This window comes from Colletotrichum chrysophilum (genome assembly GCF_026319265.1).
Source record: "Colletotrichum chrysophilum strain AFK26 chromosome Unknown scaffold_40, whole genome shotgun sequence".
NCBI classification, from domain to species: Eukaryota; Fungi; Ascomycota; class Sordariomycetes; order Glomerellales; family Glomerellaceae; genus Colletotrichum; species Colletotrichum chrysophilum.
In genome coordinates, this window is record NW_026517327.1 from 118,864 (window position 1) to 140,950 (window position 22,087).

A 22,087-nucleotide genomic window follows, 5' to 3' on the forward strand; every position below is an offset into this window, starting at 1 on the left:
CGCCGGACCAATGGCTTCCATCAACGACCTGGCCACGGCGGCCATAGCCTCGTCCACCGCAACGGGAGCTCCTGCGGAGGACGGCGGAGCCCCTCCCGCCGGCGTCACCCGTGGCGCCTTCATTGTGTTCGAGGGTCTCGACCGCAGTGGTAAGACGACACAAGTAAAGCTTCTCGAGCAGAGATTGGTCGAGCTGGGAAGGAAGACGAAGGCCATGCGCTTCCCTGGTGAGTCTTGGCTGTCTGGGCCCTTTGGGTTGGGGTTGGGCTGATGGGATTGAGGCAACAGACAGGACATCTCCTACCGGGAACATGATTGATCAGTATCTCAAGAGCAATTTGGAGATGGAGGACCACGTTATTCACTTGCTATTCAGCGCTAACAGGTGGGAGGCTGTGTAAGTCTCGTACCCGTCATCAAACTTGTACAGGAGGATTTCTTGCTGATATCAACCAGAGAAAACATCAAATCTCTCCTCGCATCAGGAACGACAGTCCTCTGCGATAGATACTACCTCTCGGGCATCGTCTACAGCGCCGCCAAGCAGAATCCCTCGCTCAACCTGCATTGGGCCCGCGCGCCGGAGCTGGGCCTGCCGAGGCCCGACCTTACCCTATTCCTGGACCTCGATGAGTCGGTCGCCAAGGAGCGTGGGGGCTGGGGAGGCGAGGTGTATGAGAAGGCTGAGTTCCAGCGCCGGGTGCGTGAGCTGTTCTGGGGTCTTCATCGTGGTCGGATTGGGCCTGATGGCACGTTGGGAGAGGAGGACCGCGAGGATGCCGATTTCCGCCAGGAGAAGGAGGACCTGGTTGTCGTTGATGCCGGTGCTAGTGTCGAGGAGGTCGCGGAGGAAATCTGGACAAAGGTCGGCCCTAGGCTCGAAGCGGTTGAGAAGGGTGAGTTTGGCGATACCCCGAGAACGGTGTCATAATGAGGTGAGGGCGCGAGGAAGTCTCTGGTGATGATACAAGAGTGCGATCAAGCATTCAATATCACGGAGAGGATGAATATCATAAAGCAGAACAGGGCAATGCGCCTCTAATACAGGGCAGTTCAACGAGACCACTCTGCCATGCACTACACGGGTGGGAACACTTCCCGCCTGGGAAGCACAGTGGTCTTGGCTGAGAACGCCGCAGAGGTATCTCCACGAGGCAGAATTACTTGAAAGTGAGAGATAACACATCACTGGTCCTCGACAACGGAGGTGAGAGCACCAAAACGAAGATGCCCCGCAGTAAGCCCTACTTAGTACGGCTCGCTAGGATTTCCTCCAACAGATCACCAAGCGGGGCTCAGCCCCGTTACTCCCCTTGGTGTAGTTGGTTTATCACGTTCGACTGTAATGGTTCCATTGTCATCGAAAGGTCTCTAGTTCGATTCTGGAAGGGGAGAACCATCCTTTTTGACTTTTGTCGAGCTTTCCTTGCCGATGCCGGCTGTCTCCTTTTTATTGCTTCAGCAGACTGATGAGAGAAGCTGGACTGCCTTATTACTCGTCCATCTGCACTACTCATGAAGAAGCCCCTCAATTAGAAAAGTCACCAAACGCATTTGCAATGGATGTCCCAGCTGCCGCTAACGCCCTGGGCACACTGGGCGCAGTAAGAATTTCACAACCACCAAAACATGAAGCCAAACTTACACATCGCAGGTCTGCTGGTCAATCCAGGTCCGTTGCATCTCTTATCTCCACCCACCATCGCCCGTCTGACTAGTAACCAGCTCATCCCGCAAATCATCATCAACTACCGTCGCCACAATGCGACCGGCCTGCAACCCTCCATGATGATGCTCTGGGCCTGGGCCGGTGTGCCGTTGGGTGTCTACAACATTGTCGAGGACTTCAACATCGCCCTTCGCATCCAGCCCCAGATTCTGACGTTCCTAAGTCTGGCAACCTGGATCCAGTGCTGCTACTACGAACGGGTAGGCATTCCGAATCCCGCGCTCTTCGTCTCGGACAGCTGACATGACCAGAACTGGTCCGTCCTCCGTTCCCTCGCGGTCGTGACTCCCATCGCGGCCGTCATGGCCGGGATCCAGGCAGCTCTCGTCTTCGCTCTGCGCATCCCCAAGTCCCGCGGCACCGAGTGGCCGATGATCGTCATGGCCGTGCTCTCCGCGGCCCTCCTCGCCGCCGGCGTGCTGCGGCATTATTGGGACATCTACGTCCACCGCACCGTCCGCGGCATCTCGTTCATCTTCGTCGCGATCGACGCCGCTGGAGACGTCTTCTCGCTTGCGTCAATCTTCTTCCAGCCTTCCGTTGACATACTCGGTGTCATTATCTACGCCACCGAATTCGTACTCTGGTGCGGCGTGTTCGCCTGCGGTGGATACTACAACTTTTTGCCGTGGTTCCGGAAGAAAATGCTTGCGAAGGAGGATGCCGGACGTCCCAGTCCCGCGGAAGTGAACTCAAACCATGCAGACGACGTTTCGGCAGGCAATGGAATTGCACTGCACGATATGCCCTCTTCAACATCCGTCTTTCGCACCGCTTCTGGCGAGGAGCCTGGCCTTCGCTCCAGGGCTATCACGTCTCGCGCCAGTCAAACTGATAACACAGACTGAGAATCGGCTCTGTTGAGGAGTCAAGATGAATTCAGTCCAACGAAGCAAGCTCCGCATTGTCTACCTGAACTCGTATGATACAGCGCATCGCCATTCTTCCAGCATGCCGACACACATAAAGAAGGTCCGCCATAGACAAATTTGAAAGTTTTCTTCTCCAAGTACCACCTTGTGCCTCGTTCCTGGAAGAAAAAAAAAAGGAAAATGAAATGAAACTCCTCCCAAACGCTTTCCTCCATTCTGCTTGTTGTTACGATCTAAATCTCTGCGTACGCGCTTACAGCAACAGGGTAGCGAATGCCGCCGCAGCGATGGCACCGATGCTAATGGAAACAGCGCTGGCGCCGGCCTTCGCAGGAGAAGATGTCTTGGGGCCGTTCATTGTGCCGTTGCTGGGCATGCCACCACCCATGCCGTTGGCGTTGTTGCACTTGCCAGGGGAGAAGTTGTCCTTGGAGTCGCTCAGAGACTTGGCGAAAGAACCGGCCAGCTGGCTGGCGACGGACTGAACGCTCTGCGGCACCTTCTTGACAACGGCATCAATGAGCTTCTGCGCGCTGGTGCCGGTCTGGTCGATCTGTGTGACGATGACGTTGCACAGGTTGGCCTTCTCGAACTCGGGCTTCTTGTCGTTGAGGCCCTTGATGAGGGCGTTGCCGTCGGACTGCAGGCCCGAGACGAACTGCTGGAGGTTGAGGGCCTCGTTGAGGGTGATCTCGCTCGTGGCGTCGACCTGCGTTGTGCCCTGCTGCAGGGTGCTGACGAGGCTGCCGGCCGCCGTGGCCAGGCCGTTGATGTCGCCGTTGAAGCCCTGGACGGCCGTGTTGAGGGACTTGAGCTGGTTGTCGACCTGCTGGATGACACCGGAGATGGTGGCCAGGTCGCGCTCGACTACGGAGGGGACGTCGCGCTGCACCCTTGTGGGCATCTCGGCGAAGGCGCCGGCAGCCAGGGTAAGGAGGGTGATCTCGGTGGTGAACTTCATCGTGACTTTTTTCTTTTTTTTTTTTGACGGTTGATGTTCCTTCGAAGAGGTGTAGCGTAGGATTAGGTGTGTAGGTTTAGAGAGGGGGTATAAGTCCGAAGGTATCTCTTTGTTCCGTGTTTGACCAGCAATCGTGGGGGATCAAAGAAAAATCGACGGAAAGGAAAGAGGGCTCTCAAAGGCTTATACGTATGGCACAGACTGGATCCGGGACCCAAGATTCGAAGACATGAGAGACACCCACACCCAGAACAGACAGAGGAGGGGGCAAAACAACCTTCATCGCACAGACGGTAACATTATCTGGAATCTCAGCTCATCACTTTCCCAAAAGCGTAATCCGTCTCACATGTAGCCCACGGTTCACCCTCGTAGCCCAACACCACCACATATGGTTTTGAACAAGCAGAGGAGGGGGGAAACTGCTTCGACGGCGCTTCTTCGAACCGGGGCAGGCCTCCCGTCCGCAATCGCATTGACTTGCTGTCTTCGCTACCTGACGTCAATGCATGGATCAGTTAGGGAGCCCAGCCCCGGCTGGCCTTCCAGGCGGGAACGCGAGAAGGAGAGTGAGTGCTTGCTGAGCCACTCGCATCGCACGAATCGTGAGACTTCTACGGCAGTATCGATGGATCAGTCTTCCTGGGGCGATCGTCGACCTGGGTGCCTCAACCCTGCTCAAGGTAAGGTGCTTATTCCACACAAGCTCGACGGGTAGTCCACTGACGGTGCTTCCTCCCTCCCCCGCTCTCATCCATACTACGATCCGCCGAAAAAGAAGTCAAGATGATTAAGCGTTCGCTTCACTTTTGATGATCCTGAAGGTGGCAACTCTGCTCATCCTGAAGAATGACTCCTGGCTGCTGCGGCTCAAGTTCTTTCCATCTTGCTGGCCAAGCCTCTGTGTATCGCCTGAACAACCACCACTTACACACACGGCGACCAGCACAACCACCGACGGAGTTATTTTAAAACATCAAACGGAACTGTCCCCGAAGCAAGTTGGGGGTTAACTGTTGTAAGGCAGCGGCAAGGTACGCTCCAACCCCATCGCCCCGCCCTCCAGCATGATACGAAGTGCCTCGCCGAAGTGAAACGTGAAACGTGCGGACAGATCCCTGCTCAACTCTCCCCGAGCCCAGGAGATCTGGCGATCCCCCACAGCCCCACGGCTGTATTCCACGGCTCTGCTGTGGATTTTCTCGCTCCAGAGTTCTCTTATTGGGGAATCGAGAGCTCCTTTCAGATTGATTGCTGGCTCGTTTTGTCAGGCCGACCCAAGTCGGCTCGACAAATCCATCGAAAATCACGGCAGGTTGAGCCCGAGAATCAGACCACGACCTGGCGCGAGCTCCTCTCGACCCTTTCGTCTTGGCCGTGTCTCTTCAATGTACGAAGGGTCTTGGCCCAGGGGTCCTACCAAACGGGGTAGAGGGATTCGACGATCCCCGGGCATAGCAGACGTGGGATATCGCAAGTTCTTAAACTCATGAGCTTTCAGTTGATTGAAAATCGACGCAGAGTCCGGGCCTTGCGACATTTCCATGTCTTGCAGTCTCTGTGCGGCCACCGACGATGGCTTCGTTGGCCGGTGCTGAAGGCCTTCGAGCATGCATGGCCACCTGTCAACGAGATGCCGATGAAGGAGCTTGCCTGACATGAATTGCAGGCGGACTTCCCGCAACTCAAAGGGCGGCGGTCTGAGTCAACCCCAAGAAACATGGCGCGTGAAGCCGAGGAACCACTCCCACGAACTCTTGCCGAATCCAACCAGTGTTTGGTGTGCCGTATGGTATGGACCGGTCTTTAGCACGCCAACCCCGTGGCTGCCAGTGGGTGTGATGGGAGACCTGAACCATCGACCGTGGGGGTGGCTGAGAGAGTGAGAGTTTGACGAGGGTTGAATCGTAGCCGACTGTACCAACGTCTCAGAGTCGGCTGAGTTGCTCCTGTTGCCTCTGAAGCTCTAGAGCAAGATTCTTGCTGCGAGTATCAGAGTCCAGGTGAAACGGAAAAAGGTACAGCTTAGACCGCGGCGGAGACGCGGGCAGCCAATGTATCGCCAGAGAGTCTCGAGGGGAGGGCAAGCTTCCGACCTTCGGCCGACTCTGCCGCGCAGAAACGCCAGACGAAACTGATTGGCCCGGTACGACCGCACCGTCGCACGGCGCGTCAAAGTGTAGGTGCCACATCGCTTGTCAGTTTCCAAACATGCTACTGCACGGAATGCAGAGACTCGGCCTCGGCTCCGCGTGCCCTTCGCATCGGGACGGCCAAAAAGGGAACCCCATAGTGTCGTTCTCACCAATGGCGACAGGACCTCCGGCTTCTATCCGTTTCTGGTTTCTTACATGCCCGTCGACTTCCCAGTCTCGGTCTCGCCATTTGTGTTTTTGGATGAAGAATCATGGGACGGCGAATTGCTATGTTTCCATGCTGCAACAGCCATTGGCAGCTGATTTCGAGTTGCATGAGACAATCAACTCCAGACGAACCCTTCAGCTGATTCTCCTGCCTGGACGTGGCCTGGACACACATCTTGAAAGCGAGAGGCGACAAAGATATAGTATCCTCACTTATTCCCGCAGTCGCTATGATTCCTCTGCCGCCCGGGCCGCGGCAGAGCGGCGGTTTGCGCGGACTGCGCTGGGACGTTGATACCGCGGAACAGACTCTCAGATATACGGTAAGGCATCTATCCGTAAGAACTGAGAACGCGGGGTGCTGAGCAGTGTTCTGATAGGCACGTCAAAAGTTGACGTGCGTGTCATCCATAATAATGCTAACTCATAGGTTAGATGGGTATCATGCGAATCCTCCAAGCCCTTCTTCCCCTTAGTCATCCCCTGTACTATCCCCTTTTTTTTGACCAACGCAAACGAGACCCTCGCTCATCACTTGAAGATTCGTCTGCCGCCGGTGCGCACAGGGAATCTTTCAACACCACTGGACTGCTGTTCGTGCCACAGACCCTGGATACCAACCCAGCCGCCGTCGCCTGACATTTTGTACCGCCGCCATGCCTCACGGAGATGATCCGGCCGCAAAGGACCTCGCTTGTCTTCCTTGGCGGCCTGACTGGCCTCGCCTTCTCCGTCTTTTGAGACGGGCGGTGGTGTCGGCAGCTCCGATTGCTTCTCGCCAGTTGCCTTGATCCACTCTCCTTGCACGTCTCGAGCTCTTTCGATGAGCTCGCCGATGAATAGTTTTGAGACTGACTTGACGGCGAGTGCGACGTTGGGCGGAACGGATTGCGATACGGTTGCGTTGACGACCTGGGCATTGTGAGTATGGTATAGCGTGGACGGCGGATGACAGGCCGTCAAAAGCAGCGGCAAGATGGGAGCAAACTTACTCTCTTGACCACGGACTCCGTAAGCTTCGCGGCGCGCCAGAGTTCGTAGCGGTCGTATTGTGCTGGGTCGAATGACTCGACCAACATGGCACGAAGTCTGATCTCTTCCTGCTTTTGCTCTTGCGTTCTGGCTGTAGTGTCCACCAAGGCCATGCGCATATCGTTGTCGTCGTCATCGTCGTTACCGCCATCCTCTTGTCCCTCAGCTCCTGCGCCTGTGCCACTGACCGTCGTCGGTGCGCGACCGCCAACTAGCGAGGGTGTCTGCTCTCTGGTTTCCACGTTCGTCTGGTTCTTGGGCTTCCGGCCGCGCTTCTTCTTAGGAGGCGCGCTAACCTGGCTGCCACTGACCACGCTCATGGTATCGGCTGACGGTGATCGCGGGAAGGGAGATCCAGCTCCATCGGGAGGGAAGGAAGTTTGACGGAGAGGATGGGCGGAGGCTGCGGAGGTGACTGAAAGGGTAGAGGCCTTGCGGCGCTTGAGAGAGGGCTGGGATCCGCCTTCGGAGGCGCGCTTCTTGTTCGTTGTTGGGAGCGGGGCCGATGTGGGATATGGGGGAGACAGAGCGGTCGGCGAGTTTGCGTACGGAGGAGAAGCCATCGTAGCGGCTATCGAAGTCGGTCGAGGTTGGTCTGGGCCGTCCTGTAGAAGCTACGCCTGCGCAGTCGAGAGTGACTGTCGGACGTTTCTAGAGAGTTTTTGTCGTGGATCTATCTCGAGAAGGAGCTTCCCGTTGTTCCTCAGAAGCTCGGGGGTGTTGTTGGAAGGCAGAAGTCGGGAACGTTGGCGTGGAGTCGAAATTCACGATTGGCAGACCAAACTGGAAGTGAGGCGCGACTTGAGGAAGGAAGCTACCCAAATGCCAGGCGCAGGAAGGTACAAGCTGACTAAGGTGAAGGCAGATCACATGACCACCTTGCTTTGGGCAGGTACGGAGGTACTGCGTACTTCTAGCTCAAGGTGCACTGGTCCAATGAGCCAGTCAACCTTGGCGGGTAAGCCACATGGCTGGCGAGTGCAAGGTGACTAAGCCGAAAGTTCCACTGGACTGGACCCTGACGCCAGAAAAGCTGGGGTGCAAAGGTGCTGCACCTCAAGAAGGAACTTTTGGTGCTACGTCGCGATAAGATAACGCTGCACGCCGCCCATAACCGAATTTTCTTCTCCGATTTAGCTCCAGGCGAATGACTCTCAGCGGGTCGCTTCCCGAGTGTCTTGGTCCTGGTTTCTTGCGCGGGAGCTCCATCATCCTCCTCCCACTTACACCTCTCAATCCCCTCCGCATCACCAATCCGCCCTCCTAATACCTCCAAAAATGACACAATCCGAGGGCGCCGAGCTCAAGAAGGGCAAGAAGACCAAGCACAGCCACCCCAACGGTCTCAGCGGATCCAGCGACGGAAGCGATGCCGAGACCGCGAGCCAGGCCAGCAGCAGCAAGCGGGGCAAGAAAGACAAGTCGAAGCGCAAGCGCGAGGGCGACGACGCCGAGCTCAACGGCAACTCCAAGAAACATCGTCGTCCCAGCTTGAGCCGTCCGGCTCGCGATCCCAGGGATACCACATCCTCCTCCTCCAAGAAGGTGAAGAAGCCCAAGAACGAGGGCGCCGTGACGAGGTCACCCAGCCCCGTTATTGACTTTGATGGCCTGAGTCGCCCGAGTAAGATCACACCATTGCCCCGCCCCGCGCCCGCCATTGACTAACTCTTTTGCCCTCACAAGGCATTGGAACTCGCGAGCGACTTGAGGAGAGCCCGGAGCAGGCCGCCGCGAGACTTGAGAAGCTCAAGGGCGCCGTCCGCACCATTCTCGAATGCGTCGGCGAAGACCCCGACCGGCCCGGTATCCTCGACACCCCGAGACGCTACGCCGAGGCCATGCTCTTCTTCACCAAGGGCTACCAGCAAAACGTTCGCGACATTGTCAACAACGCCATTTTCCAGGAGGGCCACAATGAGATGGTCATTGTCAAGGATATTGAGATCTTCAGTCAATGCGAGCACCATCTCGTTCCCTTCACAGGCAAGGTATGTAGAACCGCGTCGCATGACTGACTGGACGTAAAAGCTGACTGGGAACACCACAGATGCACATTGCCTACATCCCCAAGAACCAAGTCATTGGCCTGTCCAAGATCCCGCGCATTGCCGAGATGTTTGCCAGACGTCTCCAGATTCAGGAGCGCTTGACCAAGGAGGTGGCCAACGCTATCATGGAGATCCTGAAGCCTCAGGGTGTTGCTGTTGTCATGGAGTCCAGCCACCTGTGCATGGTCATGCGCGGAGTGCAGAAGACGACCACCAGCACAATTACCAGCTGCGTGCTCGGCGCATTCGAAAAGAAGGAGAAGACCAGGAACGAGTTCCTCAGCCTGGTGGGTCTGAAGACATAGAGGCGCATTCAGAGAAAATCACCCTGCCTGAGACAACCCCTCCTCCCTCCGAAGTGAGGGGCATGAGTGTGGCGGCTTTGGGTGCATGCTACTATTACTACGGCGTTTTGGTTTACAGGGTCATGCATTACGAATGGGAGAGACCATCTTTTCAACATTGGGTCAAGCATTGGCGATATTTCTGAGGGTAGATTTCATGAGAAGGGAGCTCAACGCTCGTTCTGGGTTTAAAATTTTTGTTTCAACAGCGCACGCATGCACTTTGTTTTTTCAACACGGAGCGCAGATACAATTGAACAAGGAGTTGCCGGCCGTTGGCTTGCTTGCTTACTTTCAGCCACCGCAACTACTAGCCTGCATCTACCGGCATACTATTCTGTCTTTGTGCTCGAACGTCGAAGCGGTCACGTCTCCCTGCGTATGCAGGAGGCCGATGCATCTGCAGGCCAAATGGTCTGCAGTAGGGTCAAGCTGTCTGCAGGAGGCCAAACGAAACAGAACAAAACTGATCGAAGTGCAGCGGAAACTTTTGGCACGGTTAGCAAAAGACGTTACAACACTATATCCACACCACGGAGCAGAAAGCGCAAAAAGAATTGGTTCTCCCCTTCCAGAATCGAACTAGAGACCTTTCGATGACAATGTAACCATTACAGTCGAACGTGATGAACCAACTACACCAAGGGGAGATATTAGGGGCTAAGCCTCTCTTGGTGAGATGCTCGGAAGGCCGGACTGTGGTCCCAAGAGGGGCGGGCTACATCCGAGTCATTTTTCTGCCTGCATGATGCCCGTTTAGAGCCGTATTGGTGTGGGCTGCGAGGTCCACGTGGAGCTCTGTCCTCCGCATTCAGTTCCGTGGGCAATTGTATTCGAAATTGAGAAATTACAGAATTGAAAGGTGAGAAATGTCGATAGCCAAGCCGCTAACCTCTCGTCTCCAGCCTACACCGGACTCGCACAACCGAAACTCGTGGCCTGCGACTTGCCGTTGAATGCCTCAATCAGCCCCTCAATGGACGAGTACATCCCCAGCGCCGTCGTGACCATGCCGCCAAGCATGTAGAAGATATTCCAGGAGTTGAAGAGCGGCTTCCTCATGAAGCCCCTCCAGTACCGCCAGAACCCGCCATCGACGTAGTGATAAATACCCGTCGCGGGGTCAAACCGTTCCTCCCCAGGCAACATCGCGTCCTTCCGGATCCAGTACCCGAGCCCAAGCAACGCCGGCAGCGTGTAAGTGAAGGACAGGATGAAAAGCGCGCCGATGAAGCCAGAGACGAGCGAGAACTGCGGCACCGCGGCGCCGACAATGAAGGCGATGACCCAGTACACCGGGATCACGGCCGCCCAGAGCATCTTCCCCGCCGATGCCGTCAGCGGCGGCGCCCCGAAGACGCCCTGCAGGAACTCGACGTAGAGCACCTTCATCCCGATGTTGCCGTACAGCCCGGCCGCGATGAGCCCCGTGATGAGGCTGAGGACGTTCGTGGCCGTCTGCCACGCGTAGGGCGATAGGCCCTGGATGACGGGGTTGAAGCTGTACTGGCCCTGGAACGAGTACACGTAGATGCCGAACATGAGGTAGATGGAGTAGATGAAGACCTCCCCGAGGAGGAGCGCCTTCCAGAAGTCCATCGGGTGCCGCATCTCGGACATGAAGGCGGCGAAGATGAGGCAGCCGCCGTAGGAGTAGACTGCCTGGTTCAGGCCGTTGAGAGAGGCCGAGAAGCCGGAGCCGCCCGATGCCATGCCGTTGGGCGGGGTGCCGGCGTACGTGTGGATTGGCCCGGGACCGAAGGCGTCGCCGAAGGAGGCTCTGGTCGCTGCGAAGTTCGGAGGGGAGTGTGCCACGACGCCCATGCTATGTCATGGTCAGTACATTCAGGGGACATTGCGCCAGGGTGCAAGAGTCTGGCTTGACTGCGCGACTGCACTCACCAGATGAAGATGATCAACAGGTTCACCCAAACAGCCAGGTTTGCGATCCACGAGAACCGCTGCAGCGTCCTAATCTGTCCCAGAATGAACCCTGCCGCCATGAAGATGATAAGGCATGCAACGAAACAAATCCCCGCGTCACCGTTGGGTCCCTTGGAAATCTGCGAGATCGACTGTCCGTTACCGAGGATGAGGACCGCGACAAAGAGCATGAGCTGCAGGCCCTGCGCAAAGTTGATGGCATGCCGCGCCCAGGTCCCAAATACGCGGAAGTACAGGTCACCGTAGCCTTTCAGAGGGTACCGGTCGGAGTCGAGGCCGAGGAAGGATTTGTAGAGGATCCAGCCCGAACTGGTTCTGTGAGCAGTCTGCGTGGGTGCTCGACCGAGAGATGAGGAGGACTTACTACAAGGACATGATGCCGAAGACGGTGTAGAGAGCCACGCCTGGGCCATATCCCATTTGCGCAAAGGCCCATCTAGAACCCGTCAGTCTGAAGTTGTGATAAAGCTGGAGAGATGAATACTCACGGCGTTGAGAAGGGTCCCAGGATATCCGTCGTGATGAGATAGAATATGGCACCCCAGCCGGCTGTTCTCATCGCCCTGCTAGCCCTCTTCCATTCTTCCTGCGTTACGCTTCCCACAACCCCTTCGCCGGGAGGAACCAAGGTCTTGTCGCTCCCGATGCTTTTCTCCCTCGTGTCCGGAGCGCCGCCGCTGCTCTCATACTGCCCGTGCTCGTCACCCTTCCTGAACCTGTCCTTGATCACGCTCTTGATGGTAACAGGCCCTCTGGCTTGGACGTATCTGGCATTCGCCTCTTGCTCTTCCGCGCGAGTGATGCTCGCCCAGTACAGGTACTCCTCGAACGTCACGTTCGGGTCGTGGATGTTTGGCGTCTCCTGCATGATGTCGACTACATGTCCGTTACCGCACCCGCTAGACCGCGAGTTGGATTTCTCGTGCTTAAGCTGTGAAATAGACAGGTCTCCAGCTTCTTGGCTGCCGTCCGTGACCGTGGGCGCGACCGGGTGGCCGGGCATGGTTGCTCCAGGTGTCTCAGAGACGGGACGACTTCAGGCGCACGATGTCATAGGGGCGAACCAGTATAGTTCTACCGGCGGAATGTCACACGAATTACCCCAAAGAGAAGGGATGGACTACGGTCTTTATGTTTCCTACAATCATACGTGGTGTGATGGCGGTTCATCCGAGTGCTTTTAATCAGAGTGCCCGCCGGGTGCGACCGTCCCGGATAACAGAGCCCACCACTTACCATCTACGCCGCGGTTCGAAACCCCCCGCGATATCGACTGGCGTGTTGGAAGAGATATGCCGGGGCGTCCTTGACGTCGTCCCGAGCTAAGCTTTGTGGCACCCCTGAAGGCGATGGAACCTAGATAAGGTGCCACGGCGCGCTGTAGCCCTCCCCCCGCGTGACGATGACAGCGGTTGGGGTTTTGATTCGAGGAATATGTGCTAAGCGACGGTATCATCGACGATACCTCGAGCGATGTGCGTGAGGTGATGGGGCTAGCGATTGCTGTTGGTGCTTGTTTGGCAGGTCAGAACTCTATCTTATCGTCATACATCGGATCAAGGGGTGGGAAGCTTCGATGTTGGTTCCATTTCGAGATGGCTGTGATAAGGCATGCCCCATCTGCAACGGATTCTCGGCAGTTTGGCATTTCGATATCTCGGGAGTCGGCTAGGACAGGCGAGACCAGATACGTGATGTGGGCAGTTGTGCCCATTTTCATCCTATTGGAAACTCAATCCCTTTGCTTCTCATCCCACTTGGTCGGGTCTTCATCAACGAATATGATGCGGATGGACTGCCAATGAACAAACCGAGCGGTACTCTATTATTGAGATGGAGTTCAGATTCTTCATCATCTCCTCTTCTGTGGTTCAGATACCTACAAGCGCAAGTTTCATGTCGCGAAAATATGGACGCAAGCCTGTTGTCATTGTTGCAACTCTGTTGATGTTTCTGTCAGTGTTGTGGTTGCACCGCATGCTGCATAAGACTGCTCCATTCTAAAAGAATTGTTCACTCGGCCCTCAGTTGCGTCTAGCAGAAAAAGACCTCGCCAGATCGATAATGCCTGTCAAAACCCGTGACCCCATACGTATACGTCAGTTCCTGGGCCCGAAAAGTTGGGCCACTCGCCACCCAATCGCCGACCTGGCGATCTCAGTCCACAAATACACCATATGATCATCACCAGGCCCACAACGCTGACTGAGTGAATTCTATACAATTTCATCTTTTGACCTACTCCATGGATGAACGCCGGTCGAAGCTCGTTTCTTCGTAGTGAGACATATTGATTGTTTGAAATGGCTATGATACAGGTTATACAGGTGATACATATGACGACCTCTCATGACTCGTCCTTGACAACCGTCGACTTCCGCTTGACCTCCCTCTTCTTAGGCTTCAGCCACTCTTCCATGCCTTCGGGCCAATACACCCGCCGTGTTGGGCCGCCCATAGCAAATTCCTCTGGAGGGATTGTCTTTGCTTCGGCCTCGGTTGGGCCAGCCTCGCCTACCCCCTCCTCCATTTCTTCATCGCCATCATCGTCCTTCTTCTTCTTCTTCGGCTTTCTCGGCTTCTTCTTAGCAGCCCCGTTCTTGTTTGCTCGATATTCATCCTCCCGTTCGTAAGGCACGACGTCGTTGAAAAGGTCATAACCAGGTAACTTGAATGTGCGCATGAGCTCGAAGACGGCTTGCTCCTTGTCCTTGGCCTCAATCATGAGATCCATATCGGGCAGACAGGGAGGTAGTGTTTTCACGCGTGGTGAGTGCTTCCTCCGGTCTCGTGGTGTGACAGCACCCGGACACGATTCGCTGTAGTGCATCTTCTGCCTGATTCCCTTGCGAGTCCATGTCGCGCGGATACGATCAAAAACTTGTCTGATATCCTCTGTGCCCTCACGCAATTCATTCGCGTCGAATATGATGTTATGATGATGGAAGTCGAGTACCATAGGAATGTTTAGTTCCTCGCAAATGGGCAACAGATCGTGCACCGACCAGGAAACGTCGTCATTTTCCAAGACGAGACGATTCTTGATAGACTGACTGAGCTTCGCATAGTTGGTTCGAAATCGATCCACAGTGGCGGGCTTGTCGCCGTATGTACCTCCCATATGAAGAATCATAATCGCATCCTTGTTCTGCTGTTCGGGAAGACGCAGAAGCGAGAGCAGCTCATCGTGATACTCCAAGTCGCGCACAGCGTTGGCTATGACCTCCTTACGTGGGGACCCAAGCTGTGTAAACTGGCCAGGGTGTGTTGTTAGTCGATGACCAAGTTGAGCAGCAACCTTGCCAGCCTCGGCAAGAGCATCTGCAGCAAATGTTGCGAGTCGATAACCGTATTCCTCGTGGCTGGCGAAAGGAAACATCTCTGAGCTGAGGCGCATGAACTTGATACCATACTTGTCGTTCCACTGAAGCATCTTGACAATATCTCGAGCATTTGCTAATCCCAACTCTTGGACGTATTTTTGGCCCAGCTTGATGTCAGCAGGCTGTGTGTCATCGGGTCGGTTCTTTGTGGCATGCTCAGGCTGACTTGGATCAGCGAGAGGATGCCGATGCTGTATGATAGATGCAATGCGACATGTCCTTGAGCTAAAGACCGGCGGGTTGGCGGCTCGTAGGTATGTGTTAAGACACGCCTTTGACGACATCAGCACGATTGATACAAGAACGAAGCCATGAAGCACTTACATAACCTAGACGTCCTGTCCAAGGCAGTGGAAGATAGTCACTATTCACTGGTGGTGCTCTCGCTGCGCCCCGCTCTGGGGCGTCTTCTTCTCGAAGCTTATCGTCTTCAACGTCTGCAATGGCACCCTCAGCCTCAGGGCCCTCGATAGGGGCGACATCCAAGTCCGGGGTCCCGGATCGTTGCTCTTCCACCTCACGGGCGCGCTCTTCAGGATTGGACAGCTCCGTTTTGACAACAGGACGCCAAGACTGATCCTCGGGACGTTTCTTATTGCCGCCAACGACGTGGCTGGTTTCAACGGCAAGACGCTGATTCCTGGTGGAATTTTGGAGACGGTGTTCCATCTCACTGAGCTCTCTCATGGCATGTCGAACGCCATCGTGGGATTTGAGCATCTTACGACTGAGCTGGCGACGCTTGGCAGGTGGCTCTTTGTCTAGGTCGGAAGGGGTGGGGCGCATGCCGGCGCCGGGCTCGGTGACTTTCTTGACGTCGTGAATGCGGCGACTGGACCTCCGGGGGGCAGGGGGGGCCTTTTCTGGATTGGTAGTCTCCTCAGGTTTGATGGCGGTGTCGGCAACAGCAGCAGCAGCAGCAGCAGCAGCAGTGGTAGACTTTCTTCGCTTGGGAGCAGCCATGACGAGAGAGTTAAGTAGCGGAGAGTTGTAAGTGTAGTCCACAGGCAATAGGGAAAGGCTGAATGAGCGGGCAAGTGATGAGCTCAGGGGCGGGACAGGTGACGGCACGGGTGTGGTGTTACGGAGAAGACGCTTTGCGCAAAGCCGTTGATTGGCTGTGGCGGACGAAAAGCTCCTCATGCAGTCAAAGACCGGGGAGGTACGGATGGAAGTAGAAGACGATGGATTGGGATGAGTGATGTATGAGTGTGTCTGGGCCGTTGGGGGGATGGATTATGCTCGAGAGTGGGTGTTTGTGTGTCTGTGTTTGTGCTGGTGGGCACTGTCTGAGGCATGTATCCCCTGGGTGTCAGATTGTACCTTGCCTTACATGGACTTCTTGCGACGGATAGCAGGCACGGGCGAGAAGCTATTGAGGACGGGAAGGGTCAGAAGAGGAGAGGTAGTCGGGAAGAGAGGATTGTGGACAGGAGGAAGAGAGAGAGAGAGAGCGTGAGAGAGAGCGTGAGAGAGAGCCGGGAAGACAAGACGAGGGCATGTTAGCGCGGAAGGAGAGGCAGAGGAGACTGGATGTCGTCAGGAGGCCTGAAGACGGGCATGGATGGCAACGAGGTAGGTAAGGTACCGTAGGTGCGTAGGCAGGAGGTGAGATGGAAGATGTAATGCCTGCCGGCGACGCTATGCAATTCTTCTTTGTGATGGGTCTAGTGCAATGGCGAATAGGCATTTCGATCTCGATAAGGAAAGGCCGCATCGATGAGCCACGCGCTCGTCCCCTCATGCCTGCCTGCCCTCCTGCCCTGAGAAACGGGCACACAAAGTAATGCAAATTCTTAGGCGAGGTAGGTGGGAAGCACGGAAGGCGAGGAAAGGCAGGTAGGTATCAAGCTGATGGGACGGGATGGCGGTTTCCTTCTGGAGGTTTCGCCCCTCGCCTTCTCAGACACGGGTCAGGCACGCGGCAAGGGTAGGTCTTTCCTTTTGCTTTTCTTTTTCTGGCCAGGTACCTGCCTTCGCTTCGGAAGGAACATACGAACAATGGAAGGCACGATGAAGTCACCCGTGGACCTGTCCTATGGGAAGGGAGGTGGAACGCGAAAGAGAGACAGAAGGCAGGTGCGCCGGTGGCAGGTGGAAGGCAAGTGGAAGGTGCGAGGTGGATTGTGGGGAGGAGCTTGGTCCATTTCACCTGCGTCATTGGTCCCCAAACGAATCGTCGGCAGGAGCTTCGACGTCACTGGGAAAGTCCAATGCACGTACAACGCCACCCGTCGACCAACCACCGCCACGGCATTATGTACTTGACCTACCAGCCTCATCTCTCCTTACCTTTACTTACCTTGACCCGAGAAGAGGATAGGAGCGAATTCTGACCTCGCTTCAGTCATCCACTGCAGCGAGTGCAGTGTCACATTGCAATGCGGCTCGTTTGGACAGTGGGGCACAATGTCTGGTCCGTTGGGCCTGGACGCGGATTTCACAGCGTTACGCCACGATGACAGCAGCGACCCGACGAGAACTGTGGTTCACTCCTTCCGCGTCCCGCCTGCCCTAGCGGATGTGTCTCACCGAGCACCCGGCCACTGCACTTGCCCCGTTCCAGACACCTCCCATCAGCCGCAATACTGCTCTTCGATGAAGCTCGATGGCCACACTCACCCACCTCAGGAACACAAGCTCCGCCAGCCCGTCAACCCGTCACCTTTCGCATTGGATCCAGATGCCTCATCCCCTGGTCCAACATGGACTTCGGCTCTGGCCGTTGACGAGCTCACCGAACCCAGCCCAGCATATCTATTAATGCTCCGGCGATACCACGACACCTGACCCAAGTCAATGCAGGACCTCACTGCAGATCGCCATCGATACCGTGCTCTGGCTCTGAGCTACGGTGCAACGCCCTGCGCCCCCCAAGTCTAAAGCGCCGGCCTAGCTGAGCAAAACCTCCGCCCATGACGACGCGATCTCGATTCCACCGGCGCTGCTGCGGTGTCACGGCACTCGTCGATCTCGGTCCCTCTGCATCGTCGCAGAAAATTCAATTGCGCTATCTCAGTCGCTGATCAAGAATGACAGTCACGTTTCTTCTGCGCTCCTCCGCCGGGTATCATCTGCAAAAGAAAAACAACGAAATCACCAATTGACAAGCCAATGACAAACCAATCATCACCCAGTCCTCACATCAAAAATTTGGCACGCTTAGTCGCTCAACCGTGAGCCCGCGAACCCTTGCAGGTGCCGGACTCGCAATTCCGGCATTGTGACCTCCACCGGCTCCCGGTGGTGCGGATGCCGCCCGGGCCCTCATTTCCCGCGTCTGCCAGTACGGGCTCCGGCAGACGGGACAGTCGTACCGCTCAATCAAGAACCACGATGAAAGACACTTGGCGTGAAATGCGTGGTGGCAGCTCTTGAGCGTCAGGATATCGTCATCGCCCGAGTCGCCCTGCGAGTTGCCCGTCTTCTCGTCCCACAGCTGCATCACACGCCAGTTGCAATTGCTCGCTGCAAGCTTCTCCCGGACACTGCGAATGCCAAAACCCCTATGCGTTTGTCGCCCTTCACTTTCTTCTGGAACATCGCTGCCCCCGCCCGAGCCCGAAGCATGCGAGGGCACTGCCTGCATCGGGCTTGAGCCAGTCGTATGGATGTTGCTTGGGACGAACAGTGGCCCGATGCATATGGGACTGTCAGCAACAACAGTCAGCGACAGCAACGGCATGCGAGGTGCTGACCAGCTCCCTGCCTGCCATCTCGCAGAGACAGGCCCATCCTAGTGTCCCACGCCGGGCTGGAGAAAATACGGCGAGTACTCACCACTCGGGCGCTGAGTCGTGTTGATTAAGACTCGACTCCATGTCCAGCTTTTCCGGGCTGATTGTCGTGCATTCCGATACAGTGCTCAGCTTTCGACGAGCATCTCTAACCCTGGACGATTTAGGATTGAATCTTCGGTGGTCCTTGACTCGCGAATATGTGACGCAGATTCTACTCGAGAGGGGCATGTCAGCTCTCGTCGCCCTGTGTTTGCGGGGAACTCAAGGCTTCAGCACGGTCTGTACAGTGGACCCAGGACGAGGAGGAAGAGGAACAGCGTGAGCAAGATTATGCCGACTTCGTCCATCCCGTCGCCTGTAGCGCTGCGTGGAGCATCGCAGCTTCCCACGACTATTTTATAATGATCTCGAGCTCTTTGATGGAGCTTTTAACAATTTCCCGATGCGACGACGTGCAATGGTTCACAGTTTTGCAGCTTCAACAGAATAGCAGTTGACCAATTGCTGCAGAAGCGATCTGAGCAAGCATTTAATAGAGGCAGGACAGCTGAAGAGGAGCTTGTTGGTCAGATGACCGCCAATGTTACCTGTGGTCGACAGCAGATAACGTACGCGGCAGGTACGGCACTTCAATCACTCGTCGAGCCAAGCAGTAAATCAAGAGCTCCCCCGCACACTATCTTACATACCGGTACGCTCACAAACCCAAAACACATTGCGAGGCGACTAAATATGTTGCAATGGCCGTGTCTTCTGTGACTCTGCCGTCGTTGTCTCTGCTCCCGGTCTCCTTTCGTTCCGTCTTCTTCGTCTATGTCGTCGTCGCTGGTTCCACTGTCGACTCTGTTGAAGCTCCAATCCTAGCAACAACTCCTCTACTTCGAGCCAAGAGCCTTGGCTGCAAATTGCAACGACTCAGGTGTGCATTGAACCGCAGATCCAGTGAGTGCACAAGAGAAGACTATTTTTCTTGTGACGTAAAGTTTGTTGGTGACACAGGTCTTGGTATCCTTGGTAAGCGGGGGGTTTCCTACGCATCCCACGATAGGTCAACGAAGCCGGTCTTCTCTGCGAAAGATACAGGCCAGGTGAGTCTGGATTTCTGGGCAAAGGGCACAGACAATCGGTAACGACACAGAGGAAGAAACAAAACATCGAAGGAGCTGGAGGTGTATGCTAACTTATCAGTGGATGGGCGGGGGAAATGCTGGGGTGACAAGGGTTGTTCTTCATGACCTCACCAGGGAGCGCCCCTCCATCGCCCCCCAAACAACAGCCCGCGAGCTCCCAGATGGTCGTATCCATGGATGATTGGAGTTGAGAATCAAAAGAATGGAATCTTGGCCCCGGAGTTTGAGTTATCACCCTCAAGATGAAGAGACGGAATGACCAGAACCGCCGACCGACGGCGCCGCTGGAGGAGAGGAAAGTGGACTCCCGACGAGCGGCGGCGGCGCCCAGCTCAGGAATTTTCAGTTGACGTGCCAAATGCCAAGCAACCGCCAAGTTGCCCAAAAACCCTTGGCTGGCCATCCAAGATCCAGCTGGCCCCCATCCGATGTCCCACCGCCGGGGCGGCCAAGACGTCCGCTGCCCAATACCATCGTCAGCCTACCCTCGAAACGCCGAAAGAAGGATGGCTGGCATGCTGGGAGACATTGGCGGAGAGGACCCGAAGTAATCTCCCCCGAGCATCCCGCAAGCATTGCAGCATCATGATACGCAGTTCTGGCATGGCTACAGCTGGTTAGTGACGGTCTTGGTCTTGGTCTTCTTGGGACCATCCCGCCATGACACCGAGCATCATCCTATCTGAGGATCCCACGATAACTTCGACACATTTCCATGAGTCCCCAAAACCGGGCCCCTTCTCTGCTCCTCCAGTCTCTTCCGCCGCCGAGCATCTGGGCGTCTCACTCGGGGTGGCTGTGTTTCTCGGCGGACCCGTCCTCCCCCGCCCGTATCGCGCCCGGGACGTCGTGTATCGCTTACACCGGGACAGTATCCCGGTTCCTCCTCTCTACTTCTCCACGGGGCTCGCAGCGACAATCTGGGCGCCTCTCTGGGCAGGCTTTCTCGTGTGCAGGGGGTCAAAAGCAAGCCTGACCGGCATTGGAGTCGAGAAACGGTACTATCAGAGACCACGATTGATGCTCTGCAGTGCAGAGATGGTGTGACGGAGCGCTGATGTTCGGGCAGAGGGAGAGACTGAGGCTCCCGATCTCATTCGATTTCGGATTTTCACGGTTGCCATGTTGGGTGCCCGGATGAGCTTCTCGGAGGTCTCGATTGTCTTTGGCTGTGGTGTTGTCTTCGAAGTTGACGGCCCTTCTCAAAGCCCCCAGTCGCCACCCCAAGGGCCGGACCAAACACGGCGCTTTATACTTGCGCAGCACTGCCAGAGGCCTCCTAAGCACCTGAGTACATGGTGCGCGCGTCGTATGGTGCGTACGTCACTTGCTCACAGCGACACTTACTTGGGACGTTAGCACCGGCCTGGGTTCCTGTTGTGAGAGGCCCCGTAAGGTTGTGTAGAACGCAACAAGTCGGACGTCGGCAACAAAACGCAGGGGTTGCGCCGGGTGGAGGGATGGCGCCGAGACGTGGTTCATTCCCAACTGCATGTCCGGGGTCCTCTTCTCCTCTCGGCTCTACAAGACCCTGGCGCAGGAACGCAAGTCTCGTCGAGCGGACTCCAACCCGCGCCGACAGGAAAGAGCCTCTGGGCATTATCTTGGCCGTCCAGAGCCCTTGCACCCGCCGCAATCACCGCCGCCGGCGTCTTCACATTCATCCTCTTACACTAAACGTGGACTTCTGTTGTTTGTGGTCCTCAACGTCCAGGTCTCCCCGGGAATCAGTTCGGCCAAATTGACCAGTTCACTGAAGTGAGATGGAGAACGAGATCCATCTCCCCGCGTGTCCGCCAGGCGCAGTGCATGCAGACAGAGACTTGAGGACTGGACTGACTGACCTTGGACAGACTTCAACCCTGCCGCGCTACGGAAGCTACGCCGCCATACGTATCCAATAAGGCTTGCATGCAGACAGACATCGATACACATAATATCTTGAGGCACACTACTGCAGACCTGGTAGCACCCTGGTAGCCTTCTAGAAGGAGTGGTCCCCCGCACCGGGCGTTCCTTGGAAGGCATACTCGTGTGCTAACTGGCCGAGGGCGTAGTGGAGAAAACCCAAAGTATCGTTCCTATCTTTCTGGGCGCGGCCATTTTGATCACCGAAAACATCACCACAGCATCCACCCCCTCCTTTCCCATGTCTCGGGGCAGTCTAGCATCTGGCGGAGTAGTTACTGATACACAATCAAGAGCGAATTACGACGCCCAGGCTCGCCCACGACCTCTCCGAATACAAAATGCCCAGAATGAGGCCCGCTGCCCAGACTCTCGGCGGCCAAACATGGCAGGCAGGAGCGTAGAGTTTCCACCGAAATCTGGATGGCGTGCTCGTGAATAGCTCGCGTGTCCTCGAGCAACTTTTGGACTTTGCAGCTCCAACGCCATGGAAAGCGAGCCCGGGGTCCTTACCCCAGGCAGACCCAGGCAGAGCCCCGCGAAGAGCCGCCAAGGCTGAAGGAGCATGTACCCAACGGACACTCACTCTTCGAAGAACGTTGCGGCTTCGAGGGGTAAGATACGCAGAAA

At 56.0% G+C, this 22,087-nt stretch overlaps 7 protein-coding genes and 2 non-coding genes across 9 annotated transcripts; 4 read left to right on the top strand and 5 right to left on the bottom strand.

Annotated features, from left to right (window-relative positions):
- Positions 1-10: 10 nt before the first annotated feature.
- On the top strand, positions 11-931 carry COL26b_005758 (uncharacterized protein; the record flags this gene model as incomplete). The annotated part of the gene is made up of 3 exons (XM_053178597.1): positions 11-227; positions 289-397; positions 457-931. 3 exons carry the CDS (start codon positions 11-13, stop codon positions 929-931), a joined length of 801 nt encoding a protein of 266 aa, XP_053037417.1.
- Positions 932-1,307: 376 nt separating this feature from the next.
- COL26b_005759 lies at positions 1,308-1,395 on the top strand. The gene has a single exon. It is a non-coding gene; the product is annotated as a tRNA-Tyr (tRNA).
- A 164-nt stretch (positions 1,396-1,559) lies between these two features.
- Positions 1,560-2,577, top strand: COL26b_005760 (uncharacterized protein; the record flags this gene model as incomplete). The annotated part of the gene is made up of 3 exons (XM_053178598.1): positions 1,560-1,604; positions 1,726-1,929; positions 1,981-2,577. The coding sequence occupies 3 exons, from the start codon at positions 1,560-1,562 to the stop codon at positions 2,575-2,577; spliced, it is 846 nt and encodes a 281-aa protein (XP_053037418.1).
- A 277-nt stretch (positions 2,578-2,854) lies between these two features.
- On the bottom strand, positions 2,855-3,562 carry COL26b_005761 (uncharacterized protein; the record flags this gene model as incomplete). The annotated part of the gene is made up of 1 exon (XM_053178599.1): positions 2,855-3,562. The coding sequence occupies one exon, from the start codon at positions 3,560-3,562 to the stop codon at positions 2,855-2,857; it is 708 nt and encodes a 235-aa protein (XP_053037419.1).
- Positions 3,563-6,456: 2,894 nt separating this feature from the next.
- On the bottom strand, positions 6,457-7,520 carry COL26b_005762 (uncharacterized protein; the record flags this gene model as incomplete). Its single annotated transcript, XM_053178600.1, has 2 exons — positions 6,457-6,837; positions 6,918-7,520. 2 exons carry the CDS (start codon positions 7,518-7,520, stop codon positions 6,457-6,459), a joined length of 984 nt encoding a protein of 327 aa, XP_053037420.1.
- Positions 7,521-8,235: 715 nt separating this feature from the next.
- Positions 8,236-9,313, top strand: GCH1 (GTP cyclohydrolase 1; the record flags this gene model as incomplete). The annotated part of the gene is made up of 3 exons (XM_053178601.1): positions 8,236-8,581; positions 8,644-8,948; positions 9,008-9,313. The coding sequence occupies 3 exons, from the start codon at positions 8,236-8,238 to the stop codon at positions 9,311-9,313; spliced, it is 957 nt and encodes a 318-aa protein (XP_053037421.1).
- A 601-nt stretch (positions 9,314-9,914) lies between these two features.
- COL26b_005764 lies at positions 9,915-10,002 on the bottom strand. Its single transcript has one exon. It is a non-coding gene; the product is annotated as a tRNA-Tyr (tRNA).
- Positions 10,003-10,258: 256 nt separating this feature from the next.
- COL26b_005765 (uncharacterized protein) lies at positions 10,259-12,299 on the bottom strand (the record flags this gene model as incomplete). The annotated part of the gene is made up of 4 exons (XM_053178602.1): positions 10,259-11,177; positions 11,255-11,605; positions 11,661-11,732; positions 11,785-12,299. The coding sequence occupies 4 exons, from the start codon at positions 12,297-12,299 to the stop codon at positions 10,259-10,261; spliced, it is 1,857 nt and encodes a 618-aa protein (XP_053037422.1).
- A 1,344-nt stretch (positions 12,300-13,643) lies between these two features.
- MUS18 (UV-damage endonuclease) lies at positions 13,644-15,642 on the bottom strand (the record flags this gene model as incomplete). Its single annotated transcript, XM_053178603.1, has 2 exons — positions 13,644-14,951; positions 15,004-15,642. 2 exons carry the CDS (start codon positions 15,640-15,642, stop codon positions 13,644-13,646), a joined length of 1,947 nt encoding a protein of 648 aa, XP_053037423.1.
- Between the last annotated feature and the right edge of the window lie 6,445 nt (positions 15,643-22,087).